We start from the raw sequence: 17,267 nt of genomic DNA on the forward strand, positions 1-17,267 counted from the left end.
TATTCACATCATCAAATTGGTGAAAACTGACATTTCAATGCCTTTTTAGTTTGTATTTATCATTTCAAGACTTTTTTTTCCCCCTACGGTTAAGCACCATTTGGATCTTTCCTTCTGAACCTTCTCATTTTTAATGCACTGCTGGATTCTTTTCTTATTGATTTCTAGAAGTTCATCATCATGAGATCAGCCCTCATGATAAGAATTGCTAATGCTTTCCCCATATTGTCTTTTATCTTTGATTCTGTGTATGTTCCCCCTGCGAGTGTGTTATCATTATGTGGTCAAGTTTGTCTTTTTTTCTTCTAGACATTGAGTCATAGTCTGAAAGGCCACAAAAGGAAGCGCCATCTAGTGAAATGAGATCATGACTACTCAACTGGAGTTTCAATTTCAAGGTCATCTTGTGCAGGGAAAATCAAATATCTGGCAAAAGTTTAAAATGTTTCTGCCCTTTAGGGAAAAGAGGAAGAAGACCTTGACTATGATCGTGTGGCCAGGCGATTGTATTTAAACGTTTCCGAGGCTGTATTCACCTAGTTCTCCGCCTCTGTTTCTCTGAAAGCCCTTTACTGAACCCTGATGTCTGAAGTCCGCAATGAGAAGGAGGCAGCTGACGACACACGTGGCTCCCCCCTCACCTCACACTGGTTAGAAATACAGCTCTCCCACCACTCCCGTCGCCCCCTCAAGGTCATCGCAGAGCATCGAGCTGAGCTACTGCTGATTCACGTTGCTATTCAGCAGAAACTAACATGACAGTGTCAAGCAATTATCCTCCAGTTAAAAAAAATGTTTTTAAAGAGAATGCAAAAAAAGAAAAGAAATACAGCTCTCAGCTATGACTTCATCCCTGGAAAAGCTCTACCTCTGTGTACCCGGTGGTGGCCTGTTCTCTGGACCACCCTGGAGGTTCAGAGTTAGGCCGAAGGGGCAGAGTCTGGGTCCTGCGGGACCCCATTCTCTGATAAAAGGTGTGAGCTCTGGGTGCCTGGCGTCAGGGGCAAGCCAGGGATGAAAGGGGCTGCTCCTATGACGACAGCTTGCAGAGGGGCGGATACCGGGGAAACCAGCCCTGACACAAAGGCACACAGCTCGGAGGATCCGAGAAGGTCCTGAAGAAAGGGCACGAAGTGAGGAGGGAGCCCCCTGGCCTTGTCCGTACCCGCCCCCTACCCCGCACCACGCACCGGGACTGCTGATGTCACCTCCTCGCCCTCCAATGCCCTCAGAGGGCCAGGGCTCTGGTGGTTCCTCCCAGACTCCCTCTCCGAGGGGTGGGCCCATGGGAGGGGCCGTTTTTGTATAAAGCTGTAACGTTGTGGGGACAGGGGGGCCACGGTGATTCAACCCTATGGGAATCCTTTACAAAAACCTTTCTGCCTGTCCCAGTGCCCATCAACTTTCACTCTCCTCCTGGATCACTGGCCCAAGGGTGGCTTGGGTCAGAAGGCCTCCACCTCCCCCCACCATTTACCTGTCAAGCCAAAACCACGGAGCAGGACAGGTCTGGATCAGAGCTGAAGCTTCCAGGCAGAAAGACCAGATGTAAGATCTGTGGCCTCATGGATGAAGGACTCAGGGAGACCCTTTATCCCACCCCTCACTACCTGCCCTTGCTCTCAGGGCAAGGTCAATGGGAAGGTTCATGGGAGGTGACCCGCTCTATGAAACAAGAAGTCAGCACTATGCCAGCACCCACCCATGGATGCTCATGGGTGTCTGGGACCCTACCCGCCTCCCCAGGCCACATCCCTGTGACGGACCCTCAGGAAGAATCAAAACAGGGGCTCAGGGCCTTGTGGATGGACTCTGCCCATGTTCCGTGGCCCCAAGAGTTAAGACTCAAAAATATTCTCTCGTGCAATATCCATAAAGCACAGAGAGACCTCCTAGTCCCAAGGTCCACCAGACACCAACCAGACCCTGTCCGCTCTGCCCGCCTCAAATTGCTTTTCTCCTTGCTCCGCTTCACTGTGTGAACACTGAGGTTTTCTTTGGAAAAGGCACCAGGCTCGCGGTTGTAGGTAAGACACAGTCCAGGTCTTTGCTGGCCCCTCGGCCGGGAGGGCGGGTCCCAGGTGTGCGTTGTAGGGTGGCTGCGTTCTAATGTGCTATGACTATCACTTCGGCCCAGGGACCAAGCTGACGGTTGTAGGTAAGGCCAGGGTCTCCAGGTGGGTACCGTGAGGGAGCACCTCCTCCCAGGAAACGTGGGAAGAAAGGGATGACCCAGCTTCCGGGGTCCTGGGGCCCTGGAAAGCTCTGGAAGGCTATGAGGGGTGTTTGAAGGGGGCTGGTGTCTTTGGGAGAGAAGAGATCTTTGAACGCCCCAGCCTCTTCCCGAATCCCCGCTGAGCTCAGCAGAGGAGGGGAGGTTTTAAAGTGAATCCTGGAGGCTTGACTTTGGAGACTTCTACTTTTCGGGGGTGGAGGGAAGAAGGCTTGCTGTTGTAAGTAAACCAGCCAGGACTGGAGGGCTGGGAACCTGCAGGGAGGGGCAGAGTCCAGATGGAGCCTCTGTCTTGGGTGCCTAGGTTAAAGCATGTGTTTATCAGAATGATCTGAATTTCTGTCTTGGTGAGTTCTTGTCTTGATGAGGCGGGCAGCCTCCATCTCCAGTAATGTCATGGGCGGGCTCGGCTAAGGCTGGTTTCCCTATCGGGAGGCAAGTAATCTCAATTAGAAAGGGGTCACCTTGTCCTTTTCCTGTCTCCTTGGGGGATGCCCATCGAAGCCATGGTAGATGGGAGAACCTCTGGCCTTGGAGTTGTCAGTCCTGCCATTTTTCTCCTTCACGCAGAAAGGAGATGGACACAGGAGAGGCAGGTGGGGAGTCACACACTGTACAGATGTCAACCCCCTCCACCTCCGGGAGTTACAGTTCTGCTGAGGAAAGGAACAGGAAAGCTGCAGGTGGACCGGGGGAGGAAGGGTTGGGAGGTGCAGGCGAGTTTCCCTACCAGGCTTTAGGGTTGTGTGACTAATGAAAAACTCTATTTCGGCAACGGGACAAAGCTTTCTGTCTTGGGTGAGTACAGGTCTTCCCTGGGGATGGTGTGCTGTGAGGCTGGAGTTCTAGAAGTTCCCCTTAGAGAAGGCCGGGACTGAGAACACGGCGGAGAACAGGCTGAGGGTAGGGGTGAGCGGAGAAGGTGCTGGAACCTTCAGAAGTGCTGGGGGGAATGTCGTCTCTGGAAGGAAGGGCCCTATGTTACCAGCCACTCTGGGGTTTGCCACACCCGCGTTGTGCTGTGGAGCAACCGGGCGCAGCACTTTGGACATGGGACCCGGCTCACCGTCCTGGGTAAGATGCAGGACCCGGGATGTAGGGTCGCTGTCTCTGGGACCGGAGTGTCTGTCTCTCCTCTCTGCCCTGATGGAAGGGGTCGACTAAACTCTGATCCCCGTGGGGCTTCCGAGGAGCTGGGGCTGCCATCTCTGTATTTATTTTTTAATATTAATCTTATTTACTCGTGGCTGTGCTGGGTCTTTGTTGCTATGCGGGCTTTTCCCTAGTTGCGGACAGCAGGGGCTACCCTCTCGCTGTGGTGTGTGGGCTTCTCATTGCGGTGGCGTCTCTCCTCGTGGAGCCCCAGCTCTAGGCATTTGGGCTCAGCAGCTGTGGTGCAAGGGTTTAGTTGCCCCGCAGCATAGGGGATCTTCCCCGACCAGGGATCAAACTTATGTCAGGCGGACTCTTAGCCCCTGGGTCACCAGGGAAGCCCCCTGTCCTTGCTTTAGAGGCAGCTTGGTTGATGCCTCTGTTTCTCCTCTGAGTCTTCCAACCACAAGCTGCCTCCTCACTCTTCTAAGCTCCCCCCTCCTTCTTACTTGCATGGATCGGCTGCTCCTAAGTTTCTTTCTCTTTCCCCCGTTGAGTGTGCCTAGGCCTTTCTTCTAGTGGCATCCCTTTGGTCCAGCGCCATGAACCCAGGCAGGAGAAAAATGGCCATTCCCGCTCTCGAGGAGCTAAGACTTTTGCCCTGCCTGAGGTTTCCGGGGGTTTTGCCACAGTCACCTGCAGCTGTGGGCCTATAATTCGCCCCTCCACTTTGGGATCGGCACCAGGCTCACTGTGACAGGTATCGGGCGGGGAGTGGGGTGCAGGGGTGTGGGGGGTCAGACCCACCTTTCCCTCCCGAGGGAGCACCTCCAGCTTGCGGCACTGCGTCTGATGCGGCTCCCCGGCCCAGGGCTCCAAGGAGCTGTGCCTGTCTCCAGGCTTGTCTCACTTTTCTTCTCGTCCTCCGGGACGCCTCTCGTGCTCCTGTTTTGGCAGGTGTGCTGTTTTGCTTTCCCTTTCTTATCTGATCATCTCCATTCCCACCCCCATTCTAACTCTGATCCTGCACTGTTGACCCCCTTTTGGCAAAGAGCTCTGTCTTCTATGTTAAAACCTACCCCCAGCACCTGCCTCCAGCTCAGAACCCTGTCCTTGCTTTCCCCGTCCTTGGTCTATCCTTGTCTGTCCTTCATCCTTTCTCTGTCCCCACCAGTCTCCAAGAGCCACGTGTGTCGGCCTGAGCTGGTTTAAGAGACCAGGAGGCGGTGGGGGAACAGCTTGGGGAGACTGAGTTGGTCTGAGGGGGGCTCCTGAACCCGAGGGCAGAGGTCCAGGTCACAGCGTCACTTGAGCTTGCAGGAGTGTCCCTGGGGAGCACTGCCGTTTGGTGGGAGGTCAGAGAAGGTAAGTCTGAACAAGCTGTTACAACTGGAAACTTACACCCTTTTCGCAAGAGGCAAGGTAGAAGGAGGAGAAATAGGTTGGAGGCCCCATTGTGTCAAATCTCAGGATCTGCGCTGAGATAATGGAGTCAGTGGCTCATGAGTAAACACTAACACACCATCACCAGCCTCAGGAAGAAGTAGGCAGGAGGCAGGAGCAGGGCAAAGGTAAGGTGGGTCTGGGCTGGAGTTGTAGAAACGGCCGGAGGAATGGGCCACTGAGCTCCCACCAGACCGGTCAGCTGCGGCAGGCTTTGCCCTGCAGATGGGAGCATGTGCCAGGGAGCGTGATGGAAATTGGAGAGTACAGATCATCGGGATTCAAAATGCGTGAGTTCTGGGGGGAGAAGGGGCTCTCGTGCAATGTACAAAGTGACCTAAACTGCCTCGGGCCCTCTGAGATGTAAATATAAAACAGAGATGACAACGGTGGTCTCTTGGAGTTCTGAAATTGTAAGGGACTAAATCCTTATGGCAGGAGGAGAAGGGGATGACAGAGGATGAGATGGTTGGATGGCATCACTGACTGACTCAATGGACATCAGTCTGAGCAAACTCTGGGAGAGAGCGAAGGACAGGGAAGCCTGGCATGCTGCAGTCTGTGGGGTCACAAAGAGTCAGACATGATTGAACTGCAACAACAAATCATGTGCAAATCCTTTGTAGAGGACTCAGAGGATGCAGCCATCCCTTTCATTCCTGTTTATCCTCACTGTGTCACAGATTGTCTTTTTCCAAACCAGGGCTCAATTTTCTCAATAGAAACATTCCCTGAACTTGGATAAAGTGGAGACATCTGGGTTTGCCACATTTCTGCTCCACAAACTCGCTCCCAGAACAGAGCTAAACAGAGGTCTCAGTGCATTTTGGCAACATGGAGGGTGCTTGAAAGGTAGATGTGTTTTTCGGTTTTACTTTAACCCTCCACGTCCTCACACAAGGGCCTGCCTTCCAACAATTTCAGAAATTCTCTCCCATCTGTCAGGCATGTGAAAGGGCCTGGAACCCTCTGATGAACTGGCCTTTGGGCTTTGGGGTTTGTTCATTTCAACACTTTTGCTGCTTTGAATATAATGCGTGACTGGAACTAGGATTCCAAAGTTGGTAGGGAGGTTTGGAAATAAGGAATAAGATAGGGTTCAACCTCAGAACAGTTTCTTTTGTGGGGTTCCAGCCATCCTGGGCAAGCTCCCACACACTCCAGCGCCTGTGTAGGAGTCAGTTTGAAACATCAGATAGGATAATAGCCAAAGGCACATAGGCTTCACAAAGCAGGTTACATGTAAAATCAAAACAAAAGGTGGGGTCAGTATAATATAGAGAAAAGCATGTCAGCTGCAAAGAGAAAAGTGTCTTTTCTAGGGAAGAAAATGTATGCATGCTAAGTCACTTCAGTCGTGTCCAACTCTACGTAACCCTATGGACTGTAGCCTGCCAGGCTCCTCTGTCCATGAGACTCTCCAGGCAAGAATACTGGAGTAGGTCGCCATTTCCTTCTGCAGGGGATCTTTCTCACTCAGGGATCGATTCACGTCTCTTATGTCTCCTGCGTTGGCAGGCAGGTTCTTTACCATTGAGCCACCTAGGAAATCCCAGGGAAGAATGGCTAACTCTAATTAATATGTGTTATCTATCGCTCAAACATGTAAACACATATACCCTGCAAAAACAGAAAAATAATTATTAGACGCAGTCAGTCTGGTCTCCAGGTCATGTTGTTTGGAGGAATCTTCTGCCTCAAAATCCAGGCTTATTCAGCTCTCCTATAATTACTTCCAGGTCTGAAAATTAGATAGTCAGGCACCAAAGAGGGATTCAAACTAGGAAGAAAACAGATATACTCACTTCATGGATCATCCTACATGACTGCAAGAATAAGACATTTCAAACAAAGCTAAGAAACTCAGGATATGATGCCACCTCAGGGAGAGGCAGAAGGCAGTCAGTAGTGTGTATCATGGGGTAACCAAGAAAGAAGGGGCAAAGCTGAGGGTGACTAATAGCAGAAGATTGGGATGGTGACCCCTAAACAAACAGGACCTCCTGCTACATAATTTTATGATGATGCTGTGGCCACGTTCCTTGCTCCCTTCAATTCACACACACACAGCCCCTACGCCCAGCCAGCTCTCAGGCCGGTCCTGGCCCCCACCCCTGTCCTTCCAGATGATCTCAGCCGGGTGCACCCGCCCAAGGTGGCTGTGTTCGAACCCTCGGAAGCAGAGATCGACCGGACCCAGAAGGCCACGCTCGTGTGCCTGGCCACGGGCTTCTACCCCGACCACGTGGAGCTGACCTGGTGGGTGAACAGGAAGCAGGTCACCACTGGGGTCAGCACGGACCCTGAGCCCTACAAGGAGGACCCCACGCGGGAGGACTCCAGATACTGTCTGAGCAGCCGGCTGAGAGTGACCGCCGCCTTCTGGCACAACCCCCGCAACCACTTCCGCTGCCAAGTCCAGTTCCACGGGCTCACGGACGAGGACGAGTGGGAGCAGGACAGGGCCAAGCCCGTCACCCAGAACATCAGCGCCGAGGCCTGGGGCAGAGCAGGTGAGCCGGCCGGGGGGAGGGAGTCAGAGCCGACAGAGGAGAGATCCAGGGAGAGGAGCGGGAAGGCTGGACACAGAGTGAGGGGTCAGGGGAGCCCACCAAGAGGGTGGACAGGGCACCTCCTCAGGCTGAGTCCTCCCCCAGGTCCAGATCCTCCTCCAACTCAGCGATGCTGGTGGGTCCCCTCCCTGCCCGCCTGCACAGCTCAGGGTCTCAGGGGTGGGTCCCCACCCCCTTCAGTGCTGCCTCCTCCCATGACTCTGAGGATGCTGTGGCCACATTGGTACAGGCAGTGCTGGGACTCTGATCAGAGGCTGCTCTGAGCCTGGGGGCCGGTGCTGACTAAAAGCTAACTTAGTAAGTCTTCTTCATCTATTTGTTTTGTTTTAAGCATCTCAAAATACCACATATTTATTATTGCCTGGTTTTAATGCATCAGGAATCTGGGCATAGCTTAGCTGGCTCGTTTATTTCAAGATGCTACAATCAGATGTCAGCCAAAGCTGGAGTCTTCTCGGAAGGCTCAGCTGGGGCAGGATCCACTCCCAAGGTCACGTGGTTGTTTCCAAGATGTAGCATCTTGCCAGCTATTGGACTGAGGAAGGCTGGCTTAGCTTTGAATGTGCTTTAGAAGATGCAGTCTCTCATCCATTTCCCTCCCCCTTTTTTCTTGCAGACTGTGGTGTCACCTCTGGTAAGTGGCCTTCTCCTCCTATGTCTCCATCTCCTATTATCTTTGCTCTGGAATCAGAGAATGCTGAACCCATGGACCCTGGTGGGGGCTATGAGGGAAGGAGGCCAGAGATGACCAGCTCACAGGTACCCACCTGCTCTCGCTTCCTGCCAACAGCGTCTTATCAGCAAGGCGTCCTCTCTGCCACCCTCCTCTATGAGATCCTGCTGGGGAAGGCCACCCTGTACGCTGTGCTGGTCAGCGCCCTGGTGCTGATGGCCATGGTGAGGAGGGGGCCAGGATGGGGCAGGCAGGTGGGAGGTGACACTTGAAATGCAGCAACACAGACCTAGGAACATAGAGGCCCCCCAGGACCAGAGGTGGGCAGAGAGGAGGAAGGGGTTCCCCCACAGGCCTCAGAAGACACCTTGCACCTGTGTGATCACAATGGGAGAGCCGTGCCGGGGAGGAGAGACTGGGGTCACCAGAAAACCCAGTGGATGGGTGTTGGGAGGAGACCTGCTGTTTGTCTTGTCAGTGGGACACCCTACCTCCTCTCGGTCCCCAGCACTCCTGGCTCCTTGTAACCCTCACACCTTCTCTTCCTCAGGTCAAGAGAAAAGATTCCTGAAGCCAGCTTAGAAGTGGAGCCAGGAGCTTCCAGCCTGTTGCTGCCCTGATGTGAGTTCTGCTTTTCCCATTCCTACCCAGCGCTTTTGAAGAGCTGCCCTCATCTCTGGACTCAGCCCAGCGTCCACTCCCATGTGTGGGTGCCCCAAACTCTCAGGACCAGGATCTCCCTAACCCAGGGGAGACCCTAGGGAGACTGAACTTGCTGAACCAATAAAAATGGCCTGTTGTGTTTTCACTCTGCCTTATGAGTGTCTCCTCACCTCTTCTGTCCATCTCTGAAGTCCCATGTGACTCCAGTTAGGGTATAAACAAGAGATATTCAAGTTAAGTACAGTTCTTTCAGGTAGGAGGTGTGAGGGGCCCAGCCTGTGATTGGCACTGCTCCTTCTTGTCAGGAAGGGGGTGTGAAGGAAGGAACATGTGGAAGGGGGAGAATGGTGAACGGAGAGGCTTACTCTGGAACAGTCTAGAAGAATGCTGATGTTAACTCTGGGAATTTTCTGTCCTACTTAATCAAAGGTGCCCTGAGGTAGAGCTGACCTGCACAGGTGTGTCTACCTGCCAAGTGGTCATGACCTCATGACCAACACAGCCCAAAGTCACTTGTGTCACGTATCAGTTTCCCTGAGGACACTCACAACTCAGCTGCCTTCACCACCAAGGAGTGTTTCCAGGAGAGAAGAAAAGCCACTGACTTGGGACTCTGTTTTCAGTAGCAAATGTGTCTTCTAGGTTAAGTTATAAAGCCAGTTATCAATTTCACTCAAGTGAATTAAGTAGATGTGAAAATGTCCCCTGATGAGTCCTCGGAGGATGGAAAATAAAGTTCCCTAAAACCAAGGATCAGCCCTCTTGCTATTTCTGGAAATCCTTCCAAAGCTCTTTATTGTCACATGGTCACCATGGTGGCCTAACCCAAAGCCCTCAAAACGGCATAAAAGAACCACCGTTGTCCTTCGTCTCCTTGTCTACACTCACCCTCACTCCTGTCACCCTGAACCCCATGAGCCACTGGCTTGCAGATCATCTTGCACTCCTCTACCTGGAATGACAAATATGTAAGCTCCTACTGATCCCTGAAGATTTACCAGTGATATCTTCTCCTATAAGGAGCTTCTATGCCTCTTACACCACCCCCATGATGTTGGATGAAATGCACCACACATTTTGCTACCACAATGCCCTGTGCCCACCTCCTTCCTACCACTGACACTTGATGGAAGCTACCCCTTTTCTTGTCTGACACCCCCACTTGAAGGTCACTCCATGATGGCAAAGTTGTGTTTTATTTCAGTAGCCTTGAGATGTGGCATAGTACCTTGGTTCAGCGTGTGTGTGTTAGTTGCTCAGTCTTTGCTACTCCATGGACTGCAGACTGCCAGGCTCCTCTGTCCATGGGAGTTTGCAGGCAAGAATACTGGAGTGGATGGCCATTCCCATTCCCAGGGGATCTTCCTGACCCAGGGATGGAACCCAGGTCTCCTGCATTGCAGGCAGATTCTTGACCATCTGAGCCACGAGGGAACCCCGTGTTCAGTGTACGCTTCCATTAAATTATCTTGGAATCAATGAATGAATCAGTGAGTTCACCCACAGTGACCCAATTCAGGAGCAGATATCACCCTAAGGCCTGCCTGAAACAGACAGCAACCCTCTCCCTCCCAGCCCCGCAGCACACAGCCTTCTCTATTGCAATACACGTGTGCATTCTAACATGGGTGCCTCATATACAACCACATGCATATACACACATCTGTGAATACATATGAATGCGAATAGCCAACCACTTGCTAAGCATATGTCATTGCAATGTTTGCTATTAACCTCCAAGAAAATAAAGACATCCAAGTCACAGTCCTCAAGAATCTTCCCAAGCCTATTATACAGAGTGAAGTAAGCCAGAAAGAAAAACACCAATATACTATACTAACGCATATATATGGAATTTAGAAAGATGGTAACGATAACCCTGTATGTGAGACAGCAAAAGAGACACAGATGTACAGAACAGTCTTTTGGACTCTGTGGGAGAGGGCGAGAGTGGGATGATATGGGAGAATGGCATTGAAGCATGTAACTTATCACATGTGAAACTAATCGCCAGTCCAGGTTCGATGCATGAGACAGGGTGCTCAGGGCTGGTGCACTGGGATGACCCGGAGGGATGGGATGGAGCGGGAGGTGAGAGGGGGGTTCAGGATGGGGAACACATGTACACCCATGGCTGATTCATGTCAATGTATGGCAAAGCCACTACAATATTGTAAAGTAATTAGCCTCCAATTAAAATAAATAAATTTATATTTTAAAAAAAGAATCTTCCCTGTTCATTAGGGGATAATTCATGGATAGAAACAGTCAATATACAAGCAATGTGAGTTACTATAATGGAGGCGGAGGCTAGCACTCAGTTTCTGACTGGGACCATCAGGGAGTCTGGGAAGGTGGCAGACTCTCCACAGGAAGAGTTGGTCTCAGTTATTCAAGTGGGAGAGAGGTCATGAGAGTCAGATGTATAAATGGGATAGGAAACTACAGGGTCAGGGACCTTGCACTCAGCACTCAGGCCCTTGCACTCAGCTGGCTGTGAGGTTCAGAGATGGCAGTCACAAGTCTGTAAAGGCAGGTTGGGGCTTCCCGATCTGAGGGTGGACTCTATCCTTGCAGCATGAGGCAGGCATGTAGTAGACGTGCAGTAAACATCTGTGCCCTAGTGAAGGGAGATGAGTCCATCCAGGAAGCAAGTGCAGAGCTGTGAGTCCTCCCGCCCTGAGCTGACATCACCTGCTCTGTGGATGGTCCTCCCACCCACCTCTCTATAAATGCCCGTCTGCACAGGTGGGCACAGAGAGTCCCAGAGGGGAGCCCTGATGACACAGCAGAGCTCCTCAGGGTGGCATCTGTTCCAGGAGGGGCCTGCCTGCCCCCCTCCCCCACCACTAGCACCCCCCCTTTCCCCAAGCCCCTCCCGCCTCCCCCCCTCCCCCCCCCCGTGTACCCTGAGTCTGTCTGCTCTCACCCCATCAGTCAGACCAGGCTCTGCCACCTGCACTTCCGGCCTCTGCCCAGTAGCTGGAGGAGGGGCACCAGGGGAGAGGACTTTTTTGTATCACAGTGTAACATCGTGGGACTGGGGGGGTGGGCACGATGATTCAGATAGAGGAAGTGCTTTTACAAAAAGCCCTGCCTCAGAAAATAGACCCACGCAGCTCACCCGGAAGCTAGCCCCCAGCTCAAGATGGGGAGAGTGGCTGGGAGAAGTCCCTGGAGCGGGTCCCTCTGTGGTCTCACAGGGACCTGGACTCTGATCACCTCTGCCTCTCCCTGCTCCACACTCAGCTTCCCAGGAATGTGAAAAATCAAGCCGTCAGAATGGGATCTTCACAAAACTTGACCTTGGACAAAGTACTTGAAGCTGTGTTATTTGTTAAGCACTCACAACAACCCCCTGGGGAAGATATTACCCCATTTTTCAGATGGAGAAACTAAGGCCAGGGAGGTTTCAGGCCACAGAAGTAATAAGAGGCAGGGTCTAGCCTGAAACACTTCCCAGTCCAGCAAAACCTCCACCCCTAGTGCCCCTTCCAATTTCACCACCATGTCAGCCCCCAAGTCAAGCTCATTCTCTGCAAAATTGGGGATGACCTCATGTCCAGACCACTTGTCCACTAGTTCTGGAGGTAGGTCGAGGGGGAGAGAATCCAGGGAGGAGAAGGAGGGTGGCCCCAGACTGTTCCAGGGGAGGAGGGGGAGAGGGAGGAATTCTTGGCAGCCCCTTCCCACTGTGCTCCTATGGGGAGCAGCACTTCGGGCCAGGGACCAGGCTCACTGTGCTAGGTAAGAATGCTTCTCCAGAGGGAAGGAGGGTGGAATGCCCAGGCTAGATGATCCCCCCGCCTCAAAGCCAGGGTTTGGGGGAGTGGGCGCTGGAGCCTCCCGGGCTGTTCTCCGAGAAGCAAAGTTTGCCCAGGGATGTGTGAACGCCGCCCAACTGTACTTTGGAGCTGGTTCCAAGCTGACTGTGCTGGGTAAGGAGGGCATCTGGGGTCCCTGAGTGTTCCCTAGGGAGAGATGCGGAGAGGCAGTCGGCTGCCCATCTCCCTTCTGGGCTGCGCTCAGGGTCGGCGGGGACCTGGGCTGAGTCGGGGCATCAGAGAAGGGCAGCGCTGGTTTTTGTCCTGAGTCTCGGGGCTGTGAGCCAAAGCACTCAGTACTTCGGCGCGGGCACCCGGCTGTTGGTGTTAGGTGAGCTGGGACGACCCCGGAGACCCGAGGGATGGGCGGCGGGTTTTTGCGCGGGGCTGGGGGGCCGTGACTCAGAGACGCAGTACTTCGGGCCGGGCACGCGGCTCCTGGTGCTAGGTGAGTGCGGGCGGCGCGCCTCGGTTTCTTTGTGGGGCGCCCCGGTGCCGCCCTGACCTCCGGGGCCGGCGGAGCGCCGACCGCGGTGGGTGAGTGTCGGCGCGCTGGCCGCGGGCGGCAGAGTCAGGGTGGGTCGGCTCCGGGCACTTGGTCCCCTCCCTGCGCTGGAGCCGGGCTCTGGGTCCCCGGAGGGCGAGCTGCTCTGCTCTGAGGGGTTTGCTTGCGGGACTGCGACTCTGTGAGCCAGAGAGCGGTATTTTGGCGCCGGCACCAGGCTCACGGTCACAGGTGAGATCTGAACGCCTCCCTGCCTTCTCTTCGCGGCCTCTCTTGTCCCCGGAGATGGGTGGGGTGGGCTGGAGTGTGTGGCCACGTTGTCCACCTGTAGCGTCAGCTCTGCAAGGGATGAGGGGCCAGGACTGGGGTTCTCATAGTCCTGGAACAGAGAGGTAGGGCAAGGAGGGTGGGGGGGGGCTTTGGTCTTTTTTGTTTTTTCCCTGAGATACTAGGGACCTGGTGAGCCATGGCGAAAAACAGAATTTATTAGGGCTCTGAGAGCTGCTTGATTGGAGAAAAAGACTGAGGAGGGCGATCTGGGCTGAGGGAAGTGTAGAAGTGGGTGTAGCAGCCACAAAGGGAAAAATGAGCTGGGGGGGGGGGGGGGGGGGGGGAAAGAGCTTGCAGGAACAAGCAGGAATGAGTCCAGGAGGGTGGGCCCCCTGCAGAGCTGGCTCCAGGCAGGAGGAGATGCAGGCTTCCACTCAATGACCCAGGAGGAAAAGGATGATGGAGGAAAGTAGAACAGAGACTTGAAAGAGACAGATAAACACCAGGCAGTGAGAGAAAGAATCCAAACAGGTGGGGTTTGTCGATTTACTGTTTGGAAGTTTGGATTTAAATTTAGGTTTCCAACCTCTTCCTTTCTACCTAAGTCCAGACCCCTGCCGGTCAGGCTGTGTGTACAGCACACACGGGCTGGGTGGGAACCTGGGCCACTGGGTGCATTTACTCATCATGTGGAACCCCCTCACCACCACCATCCCCCGCCCCCGAGCCTGAAATCTCCCTCCTCACACCAGTCTTTGAGGTTAAACAGCCAGATGGTGCAGGGCATATATTCAAATAGACATATTTTTTCTTCTGAGGCCGGGAACATTCCCAAGGGCATCTTAGCGCTGGAAAGGGATCTTCAGTGTCACCTGGTGATGGAAGCACTGAGCTTCCAGAGGGGAACGACCCCACGATACTGTTGCATTTACTGGATGATATGATAACAGCAAGCGTGTCTGTAGTTAGACTGGTTAGGGTGGAACCAGTGGGGCTCAGTTTGCAGTGTTTGTTCCCAGTGACAGCTGATTTCCTGTGATCAGCCAGGGTGGAGGAGAGCAGGAGACCTCAGAACAGGTACACCTGGGTCCCAAGCCCTGGTCCTTTAATGCTCTGATGACCTTGGGCAAGTGAATCTGTGGGAACCTTCCCTCGGATTGAAAATCATCAACAAGACCTGCTGCTCACACTGCTCTGAGAAGTGCAGGAGTAGCTGCGTGGGGAGTATCCTAGAGTATTTAGCAGACCTGTTGTAATTCAGTGGTCTCCCCCCTGCCCCTCCTCTAGGCGGTCACTGGGACATCGGGGGAACCCAGTGCCAATGGAGGGGCAGGATAAGCATGAGGAGGAGGGCTGGCTGTCTGTAAGAAGTGAGCTGGGAACAGCACAGGTAAACTTCAGAGTTCTGTCTGAGGCTCTCCAGCCCACATCCAAGCACGCACCAGCAAAGCTCACCAGGACACACACAGGTGCCCCCACATGGGCAAGCCCACCCACGGGGACTCACAAACAGGGAGGGGATACTGACTCACCCTCATCGTGGAGCCATGTAGCCAGTGCTTCAGCGTGTAAGGAAGGTCCTGCTTCCTTCTGCCCAACACATCAACATCACATGGCTCAAAAATGCGTCTGTAATTTTTCCAGTAAGTGCTGAGTGTTTGCTGGGTGAGGGGGTCAGAGGAGTCGATTCTGTAATGCCCCTGGAGGGCTGGTAGAACCCCAGAGGCAGGGACTTTGCAGGAGAGTGAAGAACCAGGCCAAGAGCAGAAAGCCTGATGGAACCAGTGCAACAGAGAGAAGTCAGGAGATTTCCATTTCATTTCCGGTCTGCCAGTAAAGCCCTTGGGACAGAGGGACAGTCACAAGGTTCGAAGTGCAGCACAGGGCCCCGGGCCTGATGGAAGGCAGAAAGTGAAGTGAAGTGTTAGTCACTTAGTCGTGTCTGACTCGGCAACCCCATGGACTGTAGCCCACCAGGCTCCTCTGTCCATGGAATTCTCCAGGCAAGAAGACGGGAGTGGGTTGCTGTTTCCTTCTCCAGGGGGTCTCCCTGATCAAGGGATCGAACCCAGATCTCCTGCATTGCAGGCAGATTCTTTACCGAATGAGCCACCAGAGAAGCCCAGGGCTACCGCAAAATGAGCACCTAAGGCTTTTGTTTAAAAAATTATTTAGAATTTCACAGTGGTGACACCAGCACATTATATCAAGCAGGGAGGCCTTCTAAGTGGGGACTACATGGTTCACACCCCCATGAAGCCAGCCCTGAAGTTAAGTCACATCCATGGAAATAGCAAGTGTCAGAACTTTTTTTTTTTTAATCTTCTAGGCTAAACTACATCTGTTTAGAATGAGATGTCTTCCTTTTAACAGAATTGTTCAGAAACAAACAAAAAAATCCGTATAATGCAAAGAGCAAGATGAAATGTGTGTCAAGAGGGTCCAGAAGCAATAAGCCAGTCAGATGAGAAGGCCGCAGGGGCTTTAACTTGAATGCCTTCACCTGGGGCCCTCCGGGATGCCACACACCAGAGGCTTAGCTGGATCAAGACAACTGGGAGTGGAAGTTGCTCTGATGACCTCAGATGCATATTTATGAAGCTAGCCGGTAGGGATAAGTAGAACATCTGGAATCAAAGGGGCAAAGAAAGTTGAAGATGCCTGAATTTAAAACAAGGAGAGACAGCGATTTCTCTGAGCCGAGGCAGCTCAGGGGTACCGGCAGGCAGAGGAATGGCTAGGTTGACCTGAAGCACTGGAAAGAAAGAAAACCTCCCATTCCAACTGGTTGGAGAATGAAATGGCAATCCACTCCAGTGTTCTTGCCTAGAGAATCCTATGGACAGAGGAGCCTGATGGGCTGCCATCCATGGGGTCGCACAGAGTCGGACACGACTGAAGCGACTTAGCAGCAGCAGCAGCATTCTGATGAGTACGCCCTAAGACAAATGCTGTCTTCACATGAGTATGCAAAAATATATCATTAGTACATTGTCATCTGAAAAAATAAAAAACAGCCGTCAAATAACTTCCTTATCCCCAAATCATCTTACTGGCCAACCGCTCAGACTCACTCCCAGCAGAGGACAGGGCTTTTGGCATCCATAGATGAGGTGATGCCCACCCCCACTGCGGACAGTCACTGTTGGCTTCTCCCTTCACAAGCAGGAAAAATGATGCAGAGACATCCAGAGACTATCTAAAGCCACTTCTAAGCTTTGAATTCTGTTATTCATGTTCCATCCGGTGCTCTATTTAAATAACTACTATATATTACGGTGAGAAGTAGAGAAGTAAGCTTCTCATGTTGAATAACAAAACCATAATGTAAGAGAAGAGAATTTGCTCAGAGTTTGGGTGGTGCCATTTGTAAGGCCACCGTTGGGGCTGGAGACACAGGAGACAGGCCTGTGGCTGGGTGAGTACGGGCACAGGCAGGCAGAGACTGAGCGCAGAGGCATGGGGTGGTGACCCCCCAAACACGCAGGCCATACTGCTTGCGTGCACGCTCAGTCCCTCAGTCGTGTCCGACTCTTTGGTGACCCCATGGACTGTAGCCCACCAGGTTCCTCTATCCATGGGATTTCCCAGGCAAGAACACTGGAGTGGGTTGCCATTTCCTTCTCCAGGGGATCTTCCCAATTCAGGGATCGAACCCACGTCTTCTGCAATGGCAGGCGGATTCCCTCTGAGCCACCGGGGTATCCATACTGCTACATGATTTTATTTTAGGATGACCCTGTGGCCCCCTTCCCTTCCTTCTCACACTCACATCAGTTCAGTTCAGTTCAGTTGCTCAGTCGTGTCCGACTCTTTGTGATCCCATGAATTGCAGCACACCAGACTTCCCTGTCCATCACCAACTCCTGGAGTTTACTCAAACTCATGTCCATTGAGTCAGTGATGCCATCCCGCCATCTCATCCTCTGTCTTCCCCTTCTCCACCTGCCCCCAATCCCTCCCAGCATCAGGGTCTTTTCAAATGAGTCAA

The 17,267-nt window shown here is 52.9% G+C and overlaps 2 gene segments (V, D, J or C); both read left to right on the forward strand.

Annotated features, from left to right (window-relative positions):
* The window catches only part of LOC122438738, a 79,888-nt gene that overhangs the window by 52,892 nt on the left and 9,729 nt on the right, over nucleotides 1-17,267 (forward strand).
* LOC122438744 lies at nucleotides 4,734-8,822 on the forward strand. The segment is given in 5 exon segments: nucleotides 4,734-5,058; nucleotides 6,895-7,281; nucleotides 7,958-7,975; nucleotides 8,132-8,238; nucleotides 8,565-8,822. Coding segments are annotated over 5 exon segments (573 nt in total).

Source organism: Cervus canadensis, chromosome 3 (genome assembly GCF_019320065.1).
Source record: "Cervus canadensis isolate Bull #8, Minnesota chromosome 3, ASM1932006v1, whole genome shotgun sequence".
Lineage (NCBI taxonomy): Eukaryota > Metazoa > Chordata > Mammalia > Artiodactyla > Cervidae > Cervus > Cervus canadensis.